We start from the raw sequence: 24,939 nt of genomic DNA on the forward strand, positions 1-24,939 counted from the left end.
GAGAATTTCTTCCAAAATTTTATTTTTTTAATTTTATTTTTCAACAAGACTGACAAACAATGAAAAAAAGAAATTCACCATTTTCTTGTTTTCAACCATTTCTACTGTCCAATGAATTGAGACTTTATTGGGAACTGACTGCAATGAAACACATCTATTGCTGGGTTCTTAGCTAGAAACAAATTCTTTGGACAGAGGCAAATTTGAGGGAGCCTCACACACTGATATCAAAACACAGAAATCCAAGTGACTAAGCAGTAACTAAAATATTGTGTCATGGATCCCAAAGCACTTTATCAAGCACCAAAGAAACAACTAAGTTTGTATTTCCAGGAGAGCGGGAAAAAAGTGCATTTTTTATGAGTAGGCCCAGTCCTTCCAAAAAAAGGGCTATGGTATCTTTTAACATCCATAGAGTAGAGAGAGTGCACCTTCAAACACCATCACCCTCTATGTACCTGAAATGGTTTGTTGGTGTATTTAGACAGTAGGCTCCTTGGGGGCAGGGACTGTCTCCTTATAGCACCAGGCACTATTGGTATTCAGAATAATTAATCAACAATATAAATGTCATAATGCATTCTTTGTTTACACCTGTAGGAAGATGAGTTAGGTTACCCCGCTGGGATTTATTGCGTATGCATTGGTATGGCATCTGGGGGCATGAACCTATGGTTTCAAGGAGAGTATTTCAAACGTATGTTTAGATCACTAAGCCATTGATGTGGCCTAATGATATCAGAATAATCTTTGTTTTTTGGCAAAAACAATGAAGAAATTTACTACAGGTGGCAAAAACAATCATGAAACTATGGTTTTATCCAATATAAGCAAGACAAGGTGGGTCAGGTAATATTTTTATTGGACCAGCTTCTGCTGGTGAAAGAGACAAGCTTTCGAGCTACACAGAGCTCTTTTCAGTGTCACAGCTAACCACAAGATAGAACAGATTGTTTATCATAAATAATTAATACATATTGTGAGAGATCATTCCAGGTGAAGTCGCCAGTTAACACCTTTGCAGTGATAGGACAAAAAAGGGAGTTGGGGGTTACAGATTGTTGTAATAAACCATAAATCCAGTGTCTTAATATTAAGACCATGATTTTTTATGTCTAGCAAATTTATGAATTTAAGCTCCTATGCTCATCTTTTCAAAGTGTTGTGCAGGTTTCCTTTGACAAGAAGGACTGAGAGGTCAGATAAAGAGTGATCGTTTTGTGAAAAGTGTTCAGCAAGTGGTAGGATGTTTTTGTCTTATTTTTCTGAGAATTCATTTGAGAGCATAGTAATTGTCTGGTTTCACCCACATACTTGTCATTGGAGCATTTGCTGCACTGGATAAGGTAAACTACATGTTGTGATAGGCATGTGTAGGACCCATGGATATTGAAAGGTGTATTGGGGGGGTGGTATTGATCATTGTAGCAGCTGAGATGTCTGTTGGTTTTGCATCTGTTATGGCAGGGTCTGATGACACTGAGTTGGTGAGTCCTGGTCTGTTCTACTTTGTATTTAGCTCTGAGTACCCTTCTCAGACCTGAAGAAGGGTTCTGTGTAGCTTGAAAGCTTTACTGGAACAACATAAGTTGGTCCATTAAAATATATTAGCTCACCATCTTGTCTCTCTAGTATCGTGGGACCAACATGGGTATAACATTGCAAACGAACAACATATAAATAACTGACTTCACCCAGTCCACGATGAGCTGTTATGCAAAGAAAATTATAGGGACCTTCAAACAGCTGGATGGATATTAGAGTAGGTATTAACTGAAGTATTCTCTTTTGGAAGATAGCCTGATACTGAACTGATGGCTTTCAAACTACCACTTGCTCTCTATTAATAGTAAAATCTGAATTTAAGAGTTTCATTACATCTCAAACAGTAAACAGCTGGCAAAATTTTAAAACTAGAAGGCAGCAAAACAAGCACAATAAAATTGCACTAGGCAATTAGGTTAAAGTATTAGCATAAATTATGCTGTGATATTTAAACCCAATATAACTGAGGAAGTTAGGCCTTCAGTCAGTCCACCAAGGTTTATAATGGAAACATCAAAAGATCTTTTTCTGATAGAGATGCAGGTGAACAAGGCACAGAGTTAATCAATATATCTCTTCCAACCCATATCTTCTATGATTCAATTTTATTTAAAATTGGGGAGTAGTTACAAGACTTACTCCCCAATGACTGCACCATCTAGTGACCTGTTTTACAACAGATAATATGATTATGTTATTAAAAAGTTTTCACATTAAACTCAGACCATAATATAGCACAGAAACAAAATTCGATTTTATTTATTCTGTAAAAAAGTGAACAGGTCTGAATATCAAACCCAATCTTACGCCATGATCTTACAGGAATTAGGAAGGCTAGAACCTTGGGGTTGCTGAACACTACCACTTGCTGACTGATTAAGTGGTATTAACTAAACTTTAAAGGAAACTCAGTTATCTTGCCTGATGATAACTGGCAACATGAGGTATACAAAGTGAAGGTAGATGGGGGACAACAATACTTTTTAAAGCAATGAACAACGTATAAAGATATATATACTTTTTTCCTTCTTCAGTATTCTATGTTTCTATTTTCCCCCAAAGTTGAAACCGTTTTTTAGGAGTGTACAATCCTACATCACCTCAAAACATGGGGTCCTTTGTAGCATTACAATCCTGCTCAGCATCTCAAGTCTTTGGTCTGTGAAAAACATTGTCAAGATTAGCTTTGTGCTTTCATGAAGTCCTTATTTTCCATGCAGTCCTTATTTTCCATGCAAGCTCATTTGAAAATAAAACTACAGTTTTAATCTGGATTCTCTGGCTTGCAAAGTCCTGCTTACTAGTTCAACTCTTTCTTTTAGTAAGCTGGCTTCTTCAGCACTTTTGTGTGCTTGTACATTCTTCAGGAAAAAGTGGGAAAGGAAAAGCTTCAAACCTTCACGCAACATTCCTAATTTTGGGTTGTCAGTTAACCTGAAAAAGACAGACACACAAATCAGAAATAATTCCAGTTTCCTACTTTCCTACAATGTTATAAAGTCTCTTTTGCTATGCTGTCAGGTTTTGAGAAGAACCAAACTGAACATTTATCAGGAAAATCCCAACTTTTTTAAAATTTAATATTAACAAGTACAGGCCTACACTGGTTTGGCAAACAGTTGAACATACTTCACATGCAATCTGTTTCTCAAAAGGTAGTTTGGAATTTTAAAGTATTTTTTAAGAGACTTGACTTAAAATATTAGTTAGGGCATAGTAAAAAATGTAAGCAACATGTGGCAAACCTCCCCCACATTTTAATGGATAGAATAGAATTTGAAAGACAGTACATGGCAATACAGACTTTCCACTTTATGTGTAGTTCTACCAATGTAAACATTGTCTTTTATTACTTTAGTATTTTTGGCAGATCTAATTCCACAGAATAAACACTATTATCTCTTCCATTATTAAATATTTATATAGCACCATTTCCATGGCTCTTTAAAAACAAACTAAAAAAGCAAAGTTGCTTCATGGAATAGCTTACAAACTAAGGCCCTGACTGCAGTACAAATATACAACATGTCAGGAGACCAGATTACCTGTGACCCTTATTGAGCATTGTTCCAATATGTAGAGTGGATGAGATCTTAAAAGCATTCCGACTGTAACCAAATTAATGTCATAGACACTTGTATACCCACAATGGACGGCTGCGTGTAAGTGAAAGAATCAGGTCTAAATTTTAGCTGCTTCAGCGTGATTAAGACATTTCCTCTGATTACCTCTAAAAGGTGTTCACTTAATAACCCTTGCACCTTTAATATGAAGAATAGAGATTTCTAGATAAGATCTGCAATGCTAGAGAGTGAACTTTCCCCCGATAAATTCCATTATTTCCTTTCTACAACAGGGAAATGTTGTAGCAAGAACAACTCTGCTGTGTGACTGAATTCTAGTTCCACACAAAGATTTTTGGGGTGGTTGGTAGGTCTGCTTTGTGCATCAACAGTTTTATTGTTCTTGCTTGATAGCGATAGTTGATATACTGATTATTTCAAAATTTGTATTAATGTTGTGTGTAAAATTCCATAATATATTTATAATGCAGTAGCACCTACAGACCACAATTAAAACCAGGGCAGCATTGTGCCAGGTGCTGTATGAACGTATAAGAAGAGATGGACCTTTCACAAAAAAGCTTGTATTGTAAGAAGTGAGGTGTCAAGGGCTTTGTGTAAGCAATGGATAATTAAAATAAATAAAATAAGCAAATCCCTTTTGTGTGTCCAATCACTACTCACCAAATGTTCTCTGGGAAGATCAATGATCACTTACCTTCCAAAAATGCTGGTAAGTTCTTCCAAGTCTGTTTTTATTAATAGTATATATAACACTTGCCGCAAGAAGTGGACTTTGGGTTTATCTAGTTCACTGAATTCAACTACCTAGTTAACAGGACCAGGGATGATAAAAAATAAATTATAAATCAAAAAAATATGCCTCGCATAATTTGACAGTTGAGAGAGGAAAAGCTAAGACTAATCATGACCTCACATAGATATTGAAGAAGAGTGGCAACACAACAGAACCTTGTGGAATCTGGCATGAGAGTGCACTCGGATTGCATGGCAATTGTCCAACACTGCCTTCTAAAACATCGCAGGAAGGAATGAAGCCACTGAAAAACAACCTGGTCACCTCTACCTGATATACTAAGGCAACCAGATACCAAGGAGATAGGTATCTTCAAAGTATTTAAGGCAGAGTGGCCCCAAAGGTGAATCCAAGACACACTTAACGCACAGCAGTATTTTTAAATATATTTATTTATAGACATTACAACACTATCACTGCCATATCTGAGTGCCCCCAAAGGCTGCGGACAGATGCACTAAAAATCAGCATAGGCACCACACTTCTGTCCATATTAAGAATATTAATGCAGTGGCTATACCATACCCAGACTGAATGAATTAGGAGCTTAGGGCTCGTCTACACAAAAGTTGGACTTCTTTAACTATATTGGTACAGTTAAAGTGGTACAACTCCCTTAGTGTGGATGCTGTTTTTCCAGTAGAGCTTGTTCCTGTAAGGGAAGTGGAATAAGGGCTTGTCTACACTGGCACTTTACAGCGCTGCAACTTTCTTGCTCAGGGGTGTGAAAAAACACCCCCGAGCGCTGCAAGTTTCAGTGCTGTAACGTGCCAGTATGGACAGTGCACCAGCTCTGGGAGTTGTGCTCCCAGCGCTGGTAGCTATTTCCCTCATGGAGGTGTTTGTTTTTTTTTACTAGCACTGGGAGACCTCTTTCCCAGCGCGATGCCATGACTACACACATTGCTAGTAAAGATGTGCCCTAAGTTATACCAGTTTAAGGCATCTTTATACCAGTAAAACTGCAACCATGCTGGGGGTTGCACTGAGATAGCTTTCAGAAAAACCATCACTCCCCTGCCCCCAGCTGACAGTCACACCACTACAAAAGCTGCATGTAGGCGAGGCTGATGAAATCAGTGGAACCTGGGTTCCACCCACAGCCCTCCTCAAAACAGGAAGGTTCAAGATAAGGAAGTAATTATCAAGGTCATGAGTATCAAGTGATGGTTTTTGGAGCAAGGTCTTAACCACTGTTTAAATGGTCTGGCATCCTGCCCCCCCCAAAGGAAAGCAACAACAATCCTTATCAGTAATAGCCCCAAACTTCACTGCTGGCTTTCAGCAGCAATAAGGAGCATGTGTCTGTCTGGTAGCAACTCCATCAGCACATCCAATACATGAAAGAGGCTGAAATGCCACCAGTAAAGATAGGAATGGGGGTGGGGGAAGATGTGTATTTCTTTAAATTCAGATTCTCTTTTAAAAAAGGAACAATAAATAATTTACTGTTGTCTGCAACAGCCCAAATTCTGTTTATCTTCTGGATAGCCATCTTAAGTACTTCTGTGACTCCCATTACCAGGGTACCTGAGCGCCTCACAATCTGTTTTAATTAACTTAACCTCACAACACCTCTGTGAGGCAGGGAAGTGCTTCTATCCACATTGTACAGATGGAAACCGTAGGATAGAGAGATTAAGTGACTTGTCCAGGGTTGCACAGGAAATCCGTGGCAGGGCAGGGAATTTAACCTGGGTGTTGCAAGTCCCAGACTAGCACCCTAACCACTGGGCCACAGTTCTTTTAAAAATAAATAAATAAAAAGTAAATTAATCTAATCTGTTTGGCCATTAAAACCACTTGTATGAAACTAAATCAGATCCCTACGTTTGGGGCAGTTTTAGAAAACAGGCAAGTAAAGTTCACCTTAGCTAGGAAGTTTGGAATAATTTGTTTCAAAACTGAATAAGCAACTGTAATACAGATTAGATAACAAGGAACACACACACATTTACCACAAAACTAACAAATGAGGTGGAAGCGCACAAGTACTTTAATAGAGACTATGCTGACCTTGAAGACTGATAGGGAGAGTGATTTTGTCTTTAGCAAGTGGGCCAACAGAGAAACCAGGTTGGAGAAAGTGGTGGTTGACAGGTTTCCCAAATCTCGGATTTTGTCCCATATACTGAACTGGAATGTCATCTAGGTGTCAAAACAAAAACAAAACACAAAATAAAAATTGAAGTTCAAGTCAAATAATCAATATGTTAGATCACAACAGGCTCTCAAAGCTACCTTGGCACCCTTTCCATTCAGCTATTAAGTACAAAACACATTATTAAACTTATTTAATAAGGTTGTTTGATCATTTGCAATGCATTGGAAGCCAAAATGAAGGAGACATTACTTACCTTGTACAGTAACTGGAGTACTTTGAGATGTGTATCCTTCTGGGTCCTCTGCTGGGGGTGTGTACTTGCCTTCCATTGGAGATTTTTAGCAGCAGTGCCCTTTCAGTTTGCACATGCACCCTATGTATTCTCATGCTTCATACCAAGGATATATAGGGCTGCATGGGCAAACTGCCCTCAATTTTTTCTGCTCCTCAAAGCCCCAGGAAGATCAGATGGAGGGTAGGTTGTGGAGCACTGACAGGGGCAAACATCTTTAAGAATTCCAGTTATTATACAAGGAAGTAACCTCTCATTCTTCGAGTAGTGTCCCTACGGGTGCTCTATGAGAGGTGACTCATTAGCAGTATCCCTAAAGAAGGTGGGGGCTTCAGAACTCAGTCTAAGGCTGTGTGTAGGACTGAAAAGCCAAAGGGAGCACCTGCCCAGGAAGGCTTCGTGCCTGGAGAAAGTGTGAATCAAAGCCCATGTATTAGCCTTGCTTTTTTCCATTAACAGACATCCTTTAGCATGGCTACAGACACAGTACGAACTCACGGAATGAGCAACAACCTTAGAGGGGTAAGGTCCATTAGCCACATAACAGGAGAGTATGCAACCAGAAACCCACTTAGAAAGCCTTTGGATAGTCCCTGGAACCCCTTTAGTTCTGTCCACCATAAAAACAACCAGTCTCAGGCCTAGTCCTGTCCTGATAATAAGCCAACACTCTCCTGATATCCAAGTTATGAAGGACAGCTTCCTGTTTTGACTGATTAGGCTTGGGGTAGAATACCAGAAGATAAATGATAGATTGATATGAAAAGCTGAAGTAAGCTTGGGTAAAAAAGGTGGATGTGGTTGAAGAGAAAAACTTTATCTTTGAAAAAGACTGTATAAGGACAGTCAGTCATTAAAGCTTCCAGTTCTGCAACCCTTCAGGCAGAGGTAATAGCCATTAGGAATGCGGTTTTCATGGAGAGGCTCATAAGTGAGCAAGTTAACAGTTAAAAGGGTTGCTTCTTCAAAGCTCTGAGAACTAAATTAAAAGTTCCAAATGGGAATAGGGTGTCTAACATTAGGGAAGAGGTTTTACAGACCCTTTATATATCTCAGTGTTACAAGGGCAGCAAATACCTAGAAACCTTTTACTGGAGAATGGAATGCTGTGATGGCAGCTTGGTGAACTTTAACCGAACTGTGCTTTCTTCAAAGTAAGTAAGTATTCTAACACCTCGGAGATAAGAGAGGCACTAGCAGACAAAACTATGGTGAGTATGCTAGTGGTAAAACCTTTTCCATTTCTAAAGGTAAGTCTTTCTGGTAGAATCTTTTCTACCATTCAGCAGAACCTCCTGAACTGCTGTGGAGCAAGATTCTTCTAGCACTGAGAACCATGGGGGGCTAGGCCTTGAGCCGCAATGTAGTCAGATTGGGCTAAGGACATTCCCTGAGTCCTGTGTGAGAAGACTGGGTGTCAGTGGAAGATCGATGGCCAGTCAAAAAGAAAGATTTGCCAGGTTGGTGCAATCAAGATGACCGTGGCTTTGTCCTGCTTGACTTTGTTTAGGATCTTGAGGATCAGCGAGTGCAAAGGAAATGTGTATAGGAGATTCTTCGCCCAGGAGATGAGAAAAGCATCCCACCAGAGAAGTGGCAACCCAGCCTCCCCTTGAACAGAAATGTGTGCGTTTCCAATCATCTGTGGTGACGAAAAGATCTGCTTTTGGATATCCACAGTTTAAGAATTGTTTGAGTACAGATTTGTCTAGTTCTCACTCATGATTTTGAGCGAAGCATCTGCTGAAGCTGTTAGCTATGGTGTTTTGGAGACTGGGTAGGTAGATTGCCCAGATCAGGATATTGTGGGCTATGCACCAGTTCACGGCCTCTGCAGAGAGGGAAAGGGCTCTTGCTACCCTTTGCCAATTTATATAATACATACTGGCCCTATTTTCTGTCGTTAAGTGAAATGATTGTCCTTGAATCCTGGATAGGAAGTGCAGACAGGCATGTCTGACAGCTCTGCGTTCCAGAACATTGATGTGTAAGGTGGACTCTTGGGCAGACCATCTGCCCTGGAAATTATGGTCCTGAAGATGAGCTCCCCATCTGAGGAGGGACATGTCGGAAACTAAAATGTAAATGGGTTGGGGGTGGTTGAAGGGGACCTCTGGGAATATGCTTTGTCTGGATTCTTTCACCATTCGAGGGAAACTAGAATAATGACAGGGGATAAAGAGCAGTTTGTTTAGACTGTCCCTACTGGGTGTATAAACTGACCTGAAGCAGGCTTGGAAGCAATGCAGGTGCAGCTGAGCATGAAGCATGAGAAGGGTACCCTCTGTCATGTACCCGAGAAGTTGCACGCATGATCTGGCAGTGACTTGAGGACTGATCTGAACTTGCCCAATCAGATGTGACAGTGCAAGGAACCTCTGGCTGTGGTAGCATCTAGAATGGCCCCATAAACTTTATCCTGTTTGAAGGTAGGACAACAGGAGGGAGGACAACATGTATCTGAGCTGGAGACTGAGACTGACCACTGCTAATTAGACACTGGTGTAAGAATGTTCCTTGAGGAGCCAGTCATTGAGGTAAAGGAAAACAATTAACTTCCCTTGATGAAGTTATGCAGTTTCCACGACTGTTGTGAACACCCTGGGAACAGTGGCTAGCTCAAAGGGAAGGACCCACCAAAAAGAATAGAAATTTCTTGTGAGAAGGGTGTACTGTGATATGAAAATACACATCCTGAAGGTTAAGGGTTGTAAAGTAGTAGATCTAGAGAAAGAACAGTGTCACTATCTTGAATTTCTGTACCTTGACAAAGGTATTCAGCATCCATAGATCTAGAACTGGTTTCCATTCACCCTTCTTTATGGGGAACCAAAACGTATTTGGAATAAAACCCTCTTGTGTTGAGTGGGAACTGGATCCACTGCTCCAAAACGGAAAAGGCACTGAACCTCTTACTTCAAAACAGATTAATCAGAGGGGTCCATGAAATGGAATGGGGGGATGGAGTAGAACTGAATGGAGTACATCAAAATTATAACCTCCAAAGCCCATCTGTTGGAGATAATCTGCATCCATGAGGTGTGAAAATGGGAGAGACGATCACCAAAAAGTAGAAAATTGAGTGAGGTAAGATGGTGCAGCAGCAGGTCTGGATCAGAGAAATGTTCATGGCTCTCAACTGAGGAGTCAAAAGGAACGTTTGGCCATCATAGGCTGCTGATCAAAGTTGCTGTAGCAGTTTAAATTTTCCCTTTTGAAATGTGGGTTTTTTTCTAGGTGGCTCTGGTGGTCTGTGGAAAATGGAGACTTGGGAAGGCATAATCTCTGCACCATCTGAAATTGACTAAACCTCTTTTTATTTGCAGGCATATATATGCCCAGCGAATGAAGGATCACTCTGGAGTCCTTTAAGCAGGCAGCAAATCATCCATAGCGTCACCGAATAACTTTAGACCATCGAAAGTGAGGTCCTCTACTGTGTTCTGGACTTCACAGGGAAATCCTGAGGACTGAAGCCATGATGCCCTGTGTCACAGATCCACAGGATCTGTGCTATGTCCCAGCTTTTAAACAGAGGAACTCCTTCACTGTGCCAGATGTCCAAGAGGTTCGATTCTTTCTAACAGGTAGCCCACCCAGCCTCAGTGAATCCAACAGTTAGCCTCTGGGATCCAGCACTCCTGCTTCACACTGTGAGCTCTGCCCAGCAAGTCCACCTGAGATAAATTCCTAGGTCTGAGACTTTTACATTCTTCAGGGACCTCTGCAACTTAGCAAGTATTTGCAGTGACACCAGGGAGCCTTTTCAAAACAGAGTGGGATTTATTAGTCAGTTGAACACAGATGATAAAGAAGAGCTTACATTAGCACAGATCAGTGGTTCTCAACCTGCAGGCTACACGCAGGCTGCAGCTCAGTTGTATGCTTAAAATAAAATAAATAAATAAATAAAAATGCACAGCTCTGGTCTGGCAGGGGGCGGGGCTGGCTGAGGGAGAGACAGCGTGTGACAGCCCTGCTGGAGTGCTTCTGCCAGCAAGGGGCTGGTGAGTACTACAGGGGGGCAGGATTAGGGGTTTGCACGGGTGCTACAGCACCCCCATGGTTTATGTGGGGCTCTGCTCCTGGCCCCATGCCTCGGGTCCTAGCTGCCCAACCCGGCGGGGTCTGGCTGCTCGTGCCTGGCTCAACTCCTGGCCCTGCTCTGCAGAGGGGTCTCTGGGTGGGGTGCTGTGGTTCTCAACCTGCAGCCCACATAACACATTGTGGGCCTCATAAATAGGTTGAGAACCACTGGCATAGAGAAACAAAGATTAATACATACTTCATTCTGGCCAAGCCAGTGTTCCACCCAGCCAAGCTGCCATAGAATCATTTTCTGCCTCTAGTTCTCCATTTCTCTCCATCAGTCCCAGGTGAGAGCTGCTGACTCACTACCATAAGCCAACTTTTATTTTAGTATCCCGACACCTTTCGGTCCATTGATCTTGAGCTGGGGCCTTTGCTCTGCTTCCCTGCTGAGAGGTGGGGGAAAATCTCCTTCCTCTTGATTATTGGTTGCTAGGTATGAATGTCCTGGCCCCCTGGGGTTCCCACGGTCTTTCAGAATTCTTCATTGATATGGATCAGTTTTAGCCAGTCCTTTTAACAACCCATAGATTCCACCCCAGACAGTTATAGAACACAGCACCTCATGTCTCTTGCTCTGCCCCAAGAGTAGATTTAACTGTTCTGCAACCACTGGGTAACAATGAAAAGTACAGAGGGAAACTGAGGCACACATCATCATAAAAATATTACAAAAATGTCTCACTTTGTCACACCCTGTACATGACTACGGTTGTAGCAATGGAATGAGCTGCCCTATCAGCTGAATCCGGAGAAGTTTGCAGGGTTGTTCTAGCCAAGAGCTGCCCTTCTGCAATGATGGCTTGAAACGGTTCTTTGTGCTTTTGTGGTAGATGTTCAATAAAAGAGCCAAACTTCATATTAATGTGATTGTATTTTTTCGGACTCTCCTGACAGTTAGCAGTTGGGAACTGTAGGGTCACAGAGGAACAACTCTTGATCCCCAAAAGATCCAAGCGCTTGTGCTCCTTGTCAAGGGGCATAGGCTTTGAATGATGTTGACTATGATACTCATTTACTCTAGTCATGGACGCAGAATTTGGTGTGGGGTGGGAAAATAAAAAGCTCTGAGCCCCTAGTTGGGACATAATACTTTTTATCTGGTCTTTTTGCTGGGAGGGAGGGCAGTAGTAGGAGTCTGCCAAATGGACTTGCCAGACTCTAATAGTCCTTCATTTATAGGAAGGGCAACTCGTGCTGATGACGGTGTGTGCACAATGTCAAGCAATTGGTGCTGTGTCTCCTGCACTTCTTTTAATTGGATCTGAAGGGTGTCTGTCACCCTCTTCATCAGATCTTGAAACTTTGAAATCATCAATGTGAGACGGGGGGGATGATAGCTTCATCTGGAGAGGAAGAAGAAATATTAGACTGTGGCTTAGCTGCCTCATCAGCTCTCCTTTCCTGGTCCTTGAATGTATCCTCCTGCCTTAAAGATTGCTGTGGAGGAAAAGAAGGAGCTGAAGAATGTCATCAAGGGATGATTTACATGAGTACTGAGCATTTCAGAAAACTCTTGTTGGTAAGCAGCCAAGGATCCCAGTATGTCCACTGGAAGGATCACACAGGAATGGAGGGGGCATGCAGGGTTGATTATAACGGGTGGGATGTTTGGCAGGCTTTGATGGTAGAAGCCTGGAAATGTCCCTCAACAGTGCAGGTTCCAGTTAGTCAACACAGGCAGATGGTCAGCAGAGCACTGCACATAAACCTGGGAGTCTGAAGAACTCTCCCCTTCATAGCCTGGTGGAGGGGCAGATGGTGATTGAGTTTCAGGAGCTCAAGCTTAACAAAGAGAAGGTTAAGGGATGACTTGATTACAGTCTATAAGTGTCAACATGGGGAACAAATAAAATGGGCTCTTCAAATCAAAAAGAGAACGGTATAACATGATTCAACTGCTGGAAGCTGAAACTAGACAAATTCAGACTGGACATAAGGTGTAACTTTTTAACAGTGAGAGTAATTAATTATTGGAACAACTTACCAAAGGTTGTGATGGATTCTCCATCACTGACAATTTTTAAACCAAGATAGGATTTTTTTTCTAAAAGAAATGCTCTAGGAATTATTTTGGGAATATTCTCTGGCCTGTGTTATACAAGAGGTCAGACTAGATGATCAGAACGGTCTCTTCTGTCCTTGGAATCTATGAAGGAGTAACTGGCCATCTTTCAGAACATGTTGGTACTGGCAAAAGGTGGGATACCACAGATAATACTGGTTGTGGTATTGGGAGTCCCAAACTCAACAGAGGAGACTCAGGCTCCTTGGAAACAAGCAGATTCTTTGAGAACCTGAACTCTTGCAGTACTGAGTGAGCTTGTGTGAAGACCTGGTGAGACCCAGTCGTAGAAGTACTGAGGGTTGTACTTACTGTTCTGGTACTTGCTCTACTGATGATCTAGGTACCAGTGAGGCAGTGAAAGATGAAGAGTGCACTGTCTTCTTCGTAGAGTGCATAGTTTTGGTAGTCTCTTGCCCAAGTTTCAATGGTACCAAGGCTTCGGTATCATGGACAGTGGAAGCAAAGACTTAGGCATAGAGAATTCCTCAGTACAGAGACCTCTGCAGACACTTTCGCAGAATGGAGGGTCTCCGGCAGGGTAAACCTTTTTGAGTGATCTTTCTGAGGAGACCTGGCACTCATCTTGGAGGCAGGTTTTTCAGATTCACTTGCAGATCTGTCCCTAGAGGACCTGGGAGTGAGTAAGCCACAGAAGCTGATGGGGCACTGTGGTCATTCAGAGGCGTGTGTGTGTGTGGTTCCGAGCCCTGATCTGATGTAGGATGAACAGAGCACTCCATCATAAGGAGCTGGAGCTTTTTCTGTGTACTTCTTTGAGCAGCTCTTGAAGCTAGTGCAAATTTTTCACTTAGATGATACATGCGTATCCCTGAGGCAGCGGATCCAGTACAAATGGCTGTCACTCACTGGGGAGGGTTCCTGGCAAGTCAGGAAATGTTTTGAAGCCTGGGGATCTAGATATAGCCCTCCCCCCCCCCAAAAAAAGAGAGGATTCCTAAGGAAGGACCTTGCTGAGGACGAGGGGTAGGCAAGCCCAAACCCAGCAAAAACAAAAAAGGAATATCCCCACTCAAAAAACCAGGAACAAAATAATGTAAAATAACTAAAGAATAATAAAATAAAGTAAGCAAAGGTCTAAAATTGACAAGAAAGGTAGAAGCTGCACTTAGGTAGGCACAACGAATTGCTCCATCTCAGGCTGAGGCAGCTGAAAAGGAATGGAGGGCGGTTCATCAGCACAGCCCTATATATCTTCAAGTATGGGGCATGAAGATCCATAGGGTGCATGTGTAAGTTGAATGGGCACTGCTACTGAAAAATCTTGGCTTGAAGGCACATGCACACCTCAAGTGCAAGTAGGGACACTACTCAAAGGAGCAGCAAACTTAGAAGCTGCTCTGTAGCTTGAAGATGATACAGGTAGTGTTTAGCAATCACAGAATTAAAATATATGTAAATCCAAAAGAAAAACATGCAAGTGGTCAAACCAGTTTACATAAAAGCCTACTGAAAATGAAGCACACTTAACATATGCATTTTATTATTTTTTTCATTGTTGTAAAAACACTACCAAACCTCTTATATATAACTCCTCCACACCACAAGCAACATGTTTTGGAAGACACCAAGATAGACATGCTAGCCGCAATAGATAATTTATCCTATTTACACAAATTCCATGGACAAATACCTGCTTAAGCCCTTACTTAAACGGGGCTCTGTGTGGTTACAGGGGTCTACTCTCAGTCCCTCAGGGTAGGGGTCTTCACTTGATTTATATATATTAGGGATTAGGCCCATTTTAGGTTTTAAGATTTTAAGGCTCATTTTTTCTGACTACCATGTCCACAAAGGCAATACAAACTGCAGCAGTTACATATTTTGTTAATCTAGTCACATTAAAGTATGTCTCTAACACTAAACTCTTGCAAAACTAGTACATTTTATTGGTTAAACAACATTTTGGAACTTTATACATATAAAACAGGATATTTTTGCTGAAAAAGCAAACATGCACAAGAATATTCACCAGTTTTATTTTCTTCCTATGTTCTTTGTCAAAATACCAAAAGGCCCTACTCTGTGTAACAGATATTTATAGTGACAGTTTTGATTCATGGTTTTTTTTCCATTAAGAATAATAGCAGTCTTGTAACTGCAATAGAAAGAGAGAAACACTTTTGAATGGTTCAGTTTTTACAATCCTACCACTGAAATGCAGCAGGGGTTTATTCTGGGTGCAAGGGATTTTTTTTTTCCAGGATATTTACATCTTTCTTTTCCATCACGCAGTTTCCTTACTTTAGATCCTTCCCAAAGGCCCATTGCAACATACCTACCTATCCTCCTGTCAGGGGCGTAGACACAGGTGGGCCACAGCTCCCCTGATTAACACCCAGTCCCACCCAAATCTGATTTAAAAAAAAAAAAAAAGATGGAACCAGATTGCTAAGAGGTGCAGTCTTTTAGTAAAGCTGCTGCTGTCTCATATTGCTCCGTTCTCAACACAGGCTCAGATTTCACTCCCACCCCCGCTACTGGTCCCCATTGGCTCTCAGTTCCAAAACTAACAGCCAATCAGGTTCTGGCCAGCACTCACCCCCAGCGTGGAAGGCATACCTCTGGCAATGGGAAGGAAGTAACCAGAGCTGAGTGGTGTGAGATGGAGATGGATTGCGTTGATGTGGAATGGAGCAAAGCCCAGGACTGGGAGCAGAAGGCCATATGTCAGGTCGCAATGCCACTTCTTGGCCCTACCACCTCTTGGTCACTCACTCAGGGGATGGGCTCTGGATACAGGGGAGGGGCTCCCAAGTGCCTCTGGTTACTGCCTCTGCATTGGCAGAGATGCAACATGCCTTTCCCCTAGACATGGAGGGATGGGTAGCCATAGTCAAATCCGCAATATAATAATATACAATATAAATGAATTGCTGTGATGTCAGACCTTTGTTCACTGCCCACCACCACAAGCTGGGGCCCACCCAAATTTCCACTCCTAGCTAAACTACTACCTTCTGGCCAGAAGTGGCTCAATAAGCTTCCTTAAGTGATGAGCTAGTCACCAGATTTTAATTTATTTATTTATAATGGTTGTGTAGGCAGAGAGACTTTTTCTGTGGTATTATGTGATGGAATAAATCTGTACAACCACAGTGACAAACCTCTAATAACAGAAATCCCAAAAGAGTCTCAACTTAAACAGTACCACAATGAGGTAGGAACAGATCTTAGTTTACCTGAAATCTTCTATCGTATTCACAAAACTTGTTAGCCAAATATGCATAGAAGGGGTTATATGTCTTCTCCTGTAGGCAACAATCAACGAGAACATGAACAATCTCTCTCTCTTGCTGATCTTTAAGTCCAAGCCTGCAATATCAATAACAGTAAAAAATAATTAACTGAGTTTAAACAAAATCTAACTGCCTTAAAGTAAGAGCCACCGGCAATTTCTCTAAACTAAGACGACTATTCTATTGCAACTGAAATGGAATCCTTAAAGGTTTAAATTGAAATAAGTTGTCAGCAGTATAGGACAGCAGTTTTGTCATGGAGAATAACATTATGTATGCAGCATGACAGAGTGACCCAAACAATCCTGAGCAAGAGGAGAATGACAGACATTCTATCAGCTTCTGTGGAGCAAAACGAAGGTGACTTTCCATATTTGCACTTCCTGTCAGAAAGTGATAAGCAGTGGCACTGCAATCATGGATAGCTAATCTGTCCTCCCATCTTCAGGAGGAGTCGTATTACTGTGGCAAGAGCTGAGGCCTGGAGAACTGAGATGAACTGTATAGGGAAGAAGATAAGGAGTGAGCTAAAAGTCTTGGGATCCCCACTCAGATTGGCTAATATTCTTTACTATGATTTTGGGAGGAAATAGCTGCTTTTATATACATCCTTGCCAGGGTTAATGGGAACAGACAGGACCCGGAGCCCTTAAGTTCTAGGAAAAAGCTATGAATGAGAAAGAATACATCTTTAAAACCTTTTTTGGTTGATGATATGAACTTTTTTATCTCTTGGTCACCAAATCAAATCTACTCCAGATAGTGAATTGAAAATAGTGATTAGATGGTGGCTGGGTTATCTAAGTGAAATGAGTTTGGTGGGTTCAGTCCAGTTCCTAATAGAAAATGTCTACTTTAAGAACACCAACAATAATTACAAAAACACAATCTGCACTTATTGGCACACTCATTGGCTGCCTCAGTAGAAAGACCAATGACTGAATTGCCTTCTCGCTCGTACAGCTGGCACAACTAAAAGAGGATTCAGACCCACTGGCAAATAACAGTACTTTGTGCTGCACCTGTTCTGCAAATAAATATGATTTAGTCCTGAGTGCTGTCAAACATTTGGCAGCACTAAAACCAATTTAAAAGAAAAATGCTTAGTGTTACAATATAAAGAGTGTCAGTCACAAAAATTATTTGTATCACTTTGAAATTGGACTTTCATCTGGCATTCATATGACTGAACTGTCCTGTCTGCCTAGTTTTAGAATATAAGCTCCGCTGGGTCTTCCACACAGTGCACAATACAGTGCAACCAAAGTTTAGTTAGTAAGGATCTAAGTAATCTTAGATGGTTGTGTACTTCTCAAGAGATCTGCCACTGTGGAGGACAGGATGAGAAATCAAAATGAACTTGACAAATTGGAGAACTGGTCTGAAATTAACAAGATTAAATTCAATAAAGACAAGTGCAAAGTACTTCACTAAGGAAGAAAATCAATTGCACAACTACAAAATGGGGAATAACTGGCTGGGCAGTAGTACTGCTGAAAAGGATCTAGGAGTAATAGCAATCGCAAAATGAATGAGAGTGAACAATATGATGCAGCTGCAAAAAAGGCTAATATCATTCTGGGGTCTATTAACACAACTGCAGTATGTAAGACATGAGAGGTAATTGTCCCACTTTTCTCAGTACTGAAGAGGCCTCAGCTGGAGTACCGTATCCAGTTCTGGGGCCACACTTTTAGAAACAATGGACAAATTGGAGAGCAACCGAAATGATAAGAACGTGACCTATAAGGAAAGGTTTAAAAAACTGGGCATTTTACGTCTTAAGAAAAGAAGACTGAGAGGGGACCTGACAACAGTATTCAAGTGTGTTAAAGGCTGTTATAAAGAAGACACTGACCAATAGGTCTCCATGTACACTTAGGACAATAAGTAGTGGGCTTAATCTGCAGCAAGGAAGATTTAGGTTAGATAGTAGGAAAAACTTTCTAATGATAAGGTAGTTAAGCATTGGAATGGGCTTCCAAGAAAGGCTGTGGAATCCCCATCACTGGAAGTTTTTAATAAGAGGTCAAACAAACGCCAGTCAGGGATGGTCTAGGTATGCTTGGATCTGCCTCAGTGCAGGGGGCTGAACTAGATGACCTCTCAAAGTCCCTTTCACCCCTATATTTCTATGATTCCACCATAGAAACCTAGAGTCCCGGGAAGATACTGCTGAAGTAGCTCACAATTAGCAGCAGCAAAAGCTTGAGATTAACTCCCAAAAGGCATTAGCAAATAGTAAACAAAATTTGAAAAAATTTGAAAATATATTTCAAAATAAATTCACTTTTAAAACACAAGGATGGTCTTTTTTGATATTCAGAACTACGAGACTAAAGTTGTGATTAATGCAGTGCACAACAACATGATACTTTATCTAAGTGGTGTGCAGGCCAAGTTTAAAACAGCCTATATTCACTGCTGCTTCACCTAAATTCTGGCCAGAAAGTTTCTGAGTTATATTACAGTAAAAGCCGTGTTATCTGGCATGTTGGGGAAATCAGGGTTGCTGGTTAGGCAAAAAGTCTGGATAACTAAGAGGGCTCAAGACTGGGGTCTGGGTGTGGGAGGGGGTGTGGGGCACAGACTCTGGGAGGAAGTTTGGGTGAGGAAGGGGGCTCGGGGCAGGGGCACGGGAGAAGTTTTGGGGAGGCGGATCTGGGCAGTGCTCACCTCGTGCGGCTTCCCGCAAGCGGCAACATGTCCCTGCTGCTCCTAGGTGGAGGCGCGGTCAGGTGGGTCCACGCGTTGACCCCACACTGCCCCAAGCGCTGGCTCTACAGCTCCCACTGGCTGGGGACCGTGGCCAATTCGAGCTGTGGGGGTGGTGCCTGCAGGTGGAGGCAGTGTGCAGAGCCGCCTGACCACGCCTCCACCTAGGAGCAGCAGGGACAGGTCGCTGGTTGTGGGGAGCTGCCAAGGTGAGCGCTGCCTGGATCCAGCACCCCAAAATGCCAGTTTCTAGAGTTTTTTGGTTTATAAAGTGCTAGAAAACACAGCTTTTACTGTACCTTGAGTATCACAATTCCTAAAATGTTTTAATTTTCTATGTGACAGCATCAGAAAGTCTACTATGTCAAAGAGAGCTAGAACTTTTCCATCCTGCACAAATCTATTGTACACCCATTGTAGTCTAGCTGATGGATCTGTCAGTGGCTCTATCAGCAAGCATGATAATAAGCACAGCTTTCTGTATGGATTTCTCAGACACTTCCCTAAAAGACTGACCGACAAGGAAATTTAGATTTCTATAATTCTGGAAAACATGTTTATGTTTACCATAATCCTTATTTTAGCATATTCTTCTATGCCACATTCTTTCTGATTACAAGGGCCTTCAGTTGGTATTAACACATACCTCTGCAAAAACAAAACAAAACAAAAAACACACACCAAACAGGCTAGTATAATGTATTCTAGGTATTTTTCAAATAGTTTTTACATCATCCAAGTCTGTGTGTACATCACTTTGTACACACGTGTTTAAATAGCCAGTACTAAGTCAAGGACTGATTTCCAAATAAAACTGCCAGACCTCTGCTGTGGTAACAGCTAAGTTTTTGCAATAGAAAAGGCTGTACCGAAGTACCAAAAAGACTCCATCTCAGTCTAAAAATAAAGTTGTATTTTACAGAAACAGCGTAATGGAATTATAGTTGACTTTACCAAAAAGCCTATTTTGATTTGATTTGCAAATTAAGCTGTTGCTTGCCATTCTGGCAAAGGTTACTCCCTTTGATTTATATAACAGTCGCAACAAAGCCCAGACCCAATCTCTCCCTTACCAGTCACCACAGACCTCTGATCAGAGCTGTAACAGACGACACATTCAAAATGAGGTTCAGTTTTAACTTCTCCCTGATTGCACTGCTTTCTTCCATGGCATCATTCCTATGGCTGACAACATCTTGGCCCATTCTCCCCCATTTGATTAGCAGCTCAGTTCTGCTGCACTGCTTGGCCCCTTCTCCACTCCTTACTCCTGAGCCAGATCAGTTTTCTTTGCTCCATTCTCACTTAGTCCCTCTGGGCACCTTCCCATCTGGCGAGACTAGCAGTTCTATGCTGCTCTGCCTGACGTCACTTACCCTGTGCACAACTTCCCCTGCTCTCCCTGAGTGGCAACCAGGCAACCTGAAAAGTTTCCAACCCAGATAGCACTTCTATTTGTCCCTGGATTTCAACAGGATCCTGGTGTGTACTTACTTCAAAAGTTTTTCAAATGCATCCAAAAAGTCTTCACTACTCATCAAGACACAAAATATATTTCTCCTGATGTCCGTGTTCATTCGCTGCTTACGAGCAAGCTCCAGTATCTTTGAACTCAACTGAAAAGAAACACGTTTAAAGAAACATTTACTAACGATAACATTTACTTGCTATAGGAAACCTATTTCAGTGAAACTTTTCTGATATGGATTATATATACATACCTGGAATGAGTTGTGAAGCAACAGTCCAAAGACCTAGTGACCTTACCACTGGAGATGAACATAAGGAGTATCAGGACTTGGCCTCCATGCAGTGAGATCAGATAACTGACCAGCAAAACTGGACTGGAAGTGATGAAATGAGCAGTCCTTTTCTAAGTGGCCATGCCCTTCTCACCATGCACTTTTAAAAACAGTTCACCCATATGATTTCTAGGGGTACAGCTGGCCCTACCTATAAGGCTACAGACTGTGGAATCCATTTCCAATTTGAGTCTGCCTTTTCCATTTCACATGACAGTGCACCACAAAGTCGTTTACAAATCCACAAGGTGGAAGAGAGAATTTCAGGGCCAGGGCAAGCGTAAGTCCAAATACTAACCGCAGTATCACAAGGATATTTGTTCATGTTTCTCAAAGACAAAATTGCCTTGGCACTTTCAATGATTAATAGCAATCTTCATATTTACCTTTCCAACAGGCAATTTGTGCTGAGTCTTGCTGCTAGTACCATCAATCATTGGTGCTCCGCTCCAAGATGACCCTACTATCCACCAACGGCCAACCCGGTCAGCATTGAGGAGAGATTCCAATGACACACGAAGTTGAGTCTCTCTTCCAGAGCCACTGTTGTGAACCTTTTATAACAATAAAATGTTTTCAGTTTCAAAGAGACTTATTTTCCCCTAACAAAGGGTTTAGATCACGGCATAATTTAACACATTTCCCGACTATGCTCTCAGATTTTCTCCCCACCTCTCTCTACAAACAAGATCTGCCAAAATCAACACACTCTCATTTATTTTGATTTACAACACAAGAGCGTGCCTAAATCCAGGAGCTCGTGGCATTTAAAAAAGAAAAATGAATTCCAACCAAAAAGACAAAGCCAGTGGGTTATCTCCATCCACAAACTCAACAACTTTGTTCAAATTCTAATCTAGAGTTGTAAATTAAAAATAAACTGTAATGTCCGATTTTCTAATGGACATTTTTGTTCACATAAAATCACCAAAAGTTCTGTACAGTTAATACTTGATCAAGAAACGAGTGGAAGGGAAGAGATGTTACAAGTGCACTAGCAGAGCTGTGTAAAAGGTTCTATAGCACCTGCCTGCAACATGTCTGGCTCTAGCTTACTGTATTAAATTCCTGACATCTGTGTTCCGTATTTACACAAATTTCAGAAAAAAAAGCCCAACAGTGAACCAGAAGAGTGACTTAATGGTGTAAGCCTCATATCTAAGATACATGGACTCTCTAGAACCAAACTAAAATCCTGAGGAGAATAGCAGCTTCTCAATCTGCAGAGGTACATATTTTACTGTGTGGGGTTTTTCAGGTCAGATCTTAAAAATGAATGGCCTGATTCTCAAAGGCTGAGCATTCACAAATCCTGCTGAAGTCAATGGGAGTTGCAGGAACTCAACACCAGGGATGATATCTTGGTCTGCTCTACACAAACATCAAAAGATCCCACAAGACTGTCTGTAAGCACAGGGATCTGTCTCAGTGTCCTTGGATAAAAAAAGTGTCTCTCTCTAAATGTTTTGCACTGTGATGGGTGCTGACTAACATCCAGAGATGGCTGCATTTCAGTGGTGTTCTCTGTATACAGTCCGTAAAGTCATTTGAAATTCTTGGGGACAAAAGGCACTTTTCACAATGTATTGTTCAACCTGCGCTGTTACACAAATTCCAAAGTAATATTAGCAAGTCATCTGGTCTACAGTATTTTACTAGTAGCTTAAAAAAGGATCTTGCAATTACTTCCAAAAGTATGATTTAGGAGAAGTAACAGCGCCCACTAACATACTAAAAAACAACGTTTTTACCAGTGTTCTCTGCAGCTTGCGCAACTTCTCAACTGGCTCAGGGTCATAACCTGGGATTTTCCGCATGTCATTGTTTTTTAGTGCCAGCATCGTCTCTAGCATAAAGCGAATCTGTGGGTAAAAGAAACAACAGTATGGCAGACGTGCTGGAAAAAAATGTTATTTAACAAGTGGAAAATGTATCTTGAACGTATTACTGCGCATGCATAAGCATCTCACCTAGCAATACATTCTGGAATCTAGATTATGACCTCACAAATAAAGAATACTAGCTAAAAAACAATATTCATTTTAATTCCCACTACATGTATTTGTGCTAAGTTTAGATTCAAATCTAATTTTGCTAAACAATACTACAGCTGTTGAATTATTTTGGACTTTTAAGTGTACAAACTGTATTATTCCATGAAGTAGATGCATCATCATTTGCATAACACACAAAGCAGACAACTATTTCAGGGCATGCTGGTGTCTATGCTCTGAGAACAAACTTTTAAGTGCTCATTATTTTCTATATGTTAAGTAAGCTAATGCAACAATAATCTAATTGGATGCTAACACTATCTTAAGGTCTAATCAGACTATCGCATGAAACAATTTTAATAGATAAACTTAATACAAAAATTAAACAATTTGGCAAATTAACAGATTCAACCAAGTCCCAGATGAATTCTGTTCACGCTGGGAAGTTTGTGCCCAAACGTATTCAAAATGCATACATACTCTAGACTGGTCCTGAAATTTCTTCCCCACAGCATTTGCTTTGTTCTGGGACTCACTAATCAGATCCTTCAGGGCCAAAGCATCATCTTTTCTCAAGGAAAAGCCCACATTTTTCAGAAGGAGCAAAATCAGTTCAATGTCCTTTTCTGTAAAAGTGCTAACAAGTGTCTTGAGAATATCAAAGATCAGCAGCGAATGCACTACGTGAAAGTTATACAGATGGCCAATCAAGGCAAACAGGTTATCGCATTCTTTCCCTTCAGTGTCACTTTTGTAAAATTCATCAGATTTCCTCACCACAGCCTCCAAAAAGTGAGCACCAACCTGGCAACAGTTGTATGAAAAGAAAAAGAATATTAGAAACCAATTAAGCATTTTGCATATGTAGGACCCCCCCCCGCAATTTTATCTGCAAAAAGCATAAGCAATGGGAAAGAAACAAAAATTAACTTATAGGAAAACTGTTGTTCCCAACATTGATTTTCTATATGAACTCTAAGCTATCAGTTCCATACATATTTTTTAAGAAACATATTATTTGCCTGGTATCCATTTCACTTTACTTGAAATTATGTATTTACATATATAATCCAGTTATCTTTTTATACCTTTATTTGGTAGTAAAAGTAGGCTTGATGAAATCAAGCTAATGACTTACTAGAAAAGATTTGTTTAGACAACGAAAACTGGAAACATTTCTCAATGCAACATAGATTGGCAGCTGGGAGCATGGCAGACTAATGCTACTCATTATCACTACGTTCAGGCTACGTTTTAGTCATGGGTATTTTTAGTAAAAGTCACAGACAGGTCACAGGCAGTAAACAAAAATTCACAGCCTCTGACCTGTCCATGACTTTTACCATATACCCCTGACTAAAACTTGGGGGTGGGGAAGAAGATAATTTGCCCGGAAACCCGCTGGTGCTGGGGGAGGGTGGCGGCATGTGGCCTCGGAAACCCGCTGGTGCAGGGGGGGCACAGGCAGCAGTGCGTGGCGGAGGATCTCTGCTGGTGCTAGGGGGGTTGGTGGGGCCAGCAGGCTCCCTACCTGGCTCTGCGCCTCCTCCCCCGCAGCAGCAGCAGAGTTTGGGTGTGGGAAAGTGGTTGGGGCCTGGGACGAGGTGAGGAGGGCTCTGGTTGGCGCTTACCTGTGGGGCTCCCTGGAAGCGGCGACATCCCCCTCGCTCAGCTGCTAGGCGGAAGCATGGACAGGCAGCTCTGCGTGGTGCCTCCTCCTGGAGGCACCGCCCCTAAAGCTCCCATTGGCCGTGTCCCAGCCAACCCCCTGCCCGCTCCCACACCCAAACTCTGTTGCTGCGGGGGTTGGGGTGAGGGGAGGAAAAGGGGGCGCAGTAGCCCAAGACTGCCCCAGCACAGACCGCTGCAGAAGTCATGGAAAGTTACGGAATACGTGACTTCCGTGACAAACTTGCAGCCTTACTCAGTCATTTTCATACTAGGAAACATCTTATGCGCCATACAAAAATAAACCATATATGGGTAAAGATTCACTTTTTAGATTAAAAACATTATTGGCCAGGAAAAGCCTGATAACAAGAAAAGCACTTTTTTCCAGCTCCTGGTTAAACTTAGCACTTAGTACTTAGCACGACTGCTTGTCTTCCTACTGGAGATAAGAGTCAGAGTCAACTTGCCAAACAGATACAATATGGGAAAAATTACCCAGAAAATGACAGACCTCTTTATATT

The 24,939-nt window shown here is 41.7% G+C and overlaps 1 protein-coding gene across 1 annotated transcript in view; it reads right to left on the bottom strand.

The window, feature by feature from the left end:
- Positions 1 to 843: 843 nt before the first annotated feature.
- Positions 844 to 24,939, bottom strand: part of NOM1 (nucleolar protein with MIF4G domain 1) — a 28,919-nt gene continuing 4,823 nt past the window's right edge. Inside the window, exons 4-11 of the mRNA XM_084619701.1 lie at positions 23,227 to 23,550; positions 22,504 to 22,614; positions 21,139 to 21,306; positions 20,445 to 20,566; positions 16,179 to 16,311; positions 6,442 to 6,573; positions 4,327 to 4,436; positions 844 to 2,979 (exon numbers count right to left, since the gene is read on the bottom strand). Of these exons, the coding sequence (XP_084475827.1) occupies positions 2,802 to 2,979; positions 4,327 to 4,436; positions 6,442 to 6,573; positions 16,179 to 16,311; positions 20,445 to 20,566; positions 21,139 to 21,306; positions 22,504 to 22,614; positions 23,227 to 23,550 (1,278 nt within the window). The 3' untranslated portion in view covers positions 844 to 2,801. The remainder of the gene's footprint in view (positions 2,980 to 4,326; positions 4,437 to 6,441; positions 6,574 to 16,178; positions 16,312 to 20,444; positions 20,567 to 21,138; positions 21,307 to 22,503; positions 22,615 to 23,226; positions 23,551 to 24,939) is intronic.

The sequence above is a fragment of the Lepidochelys olivacea genome (genome assembly GCF_965140295.1).
Source record: "Lepidochelys olivacea isolate rLepOli2 genome assembly, chromosome: 2".
NCBI classification, from domain to species: Eukaryota; Metazoa; Chordata; order Testudines; family Cheloniidae; genus Lepidochelys; species Lepidochelys olivacea.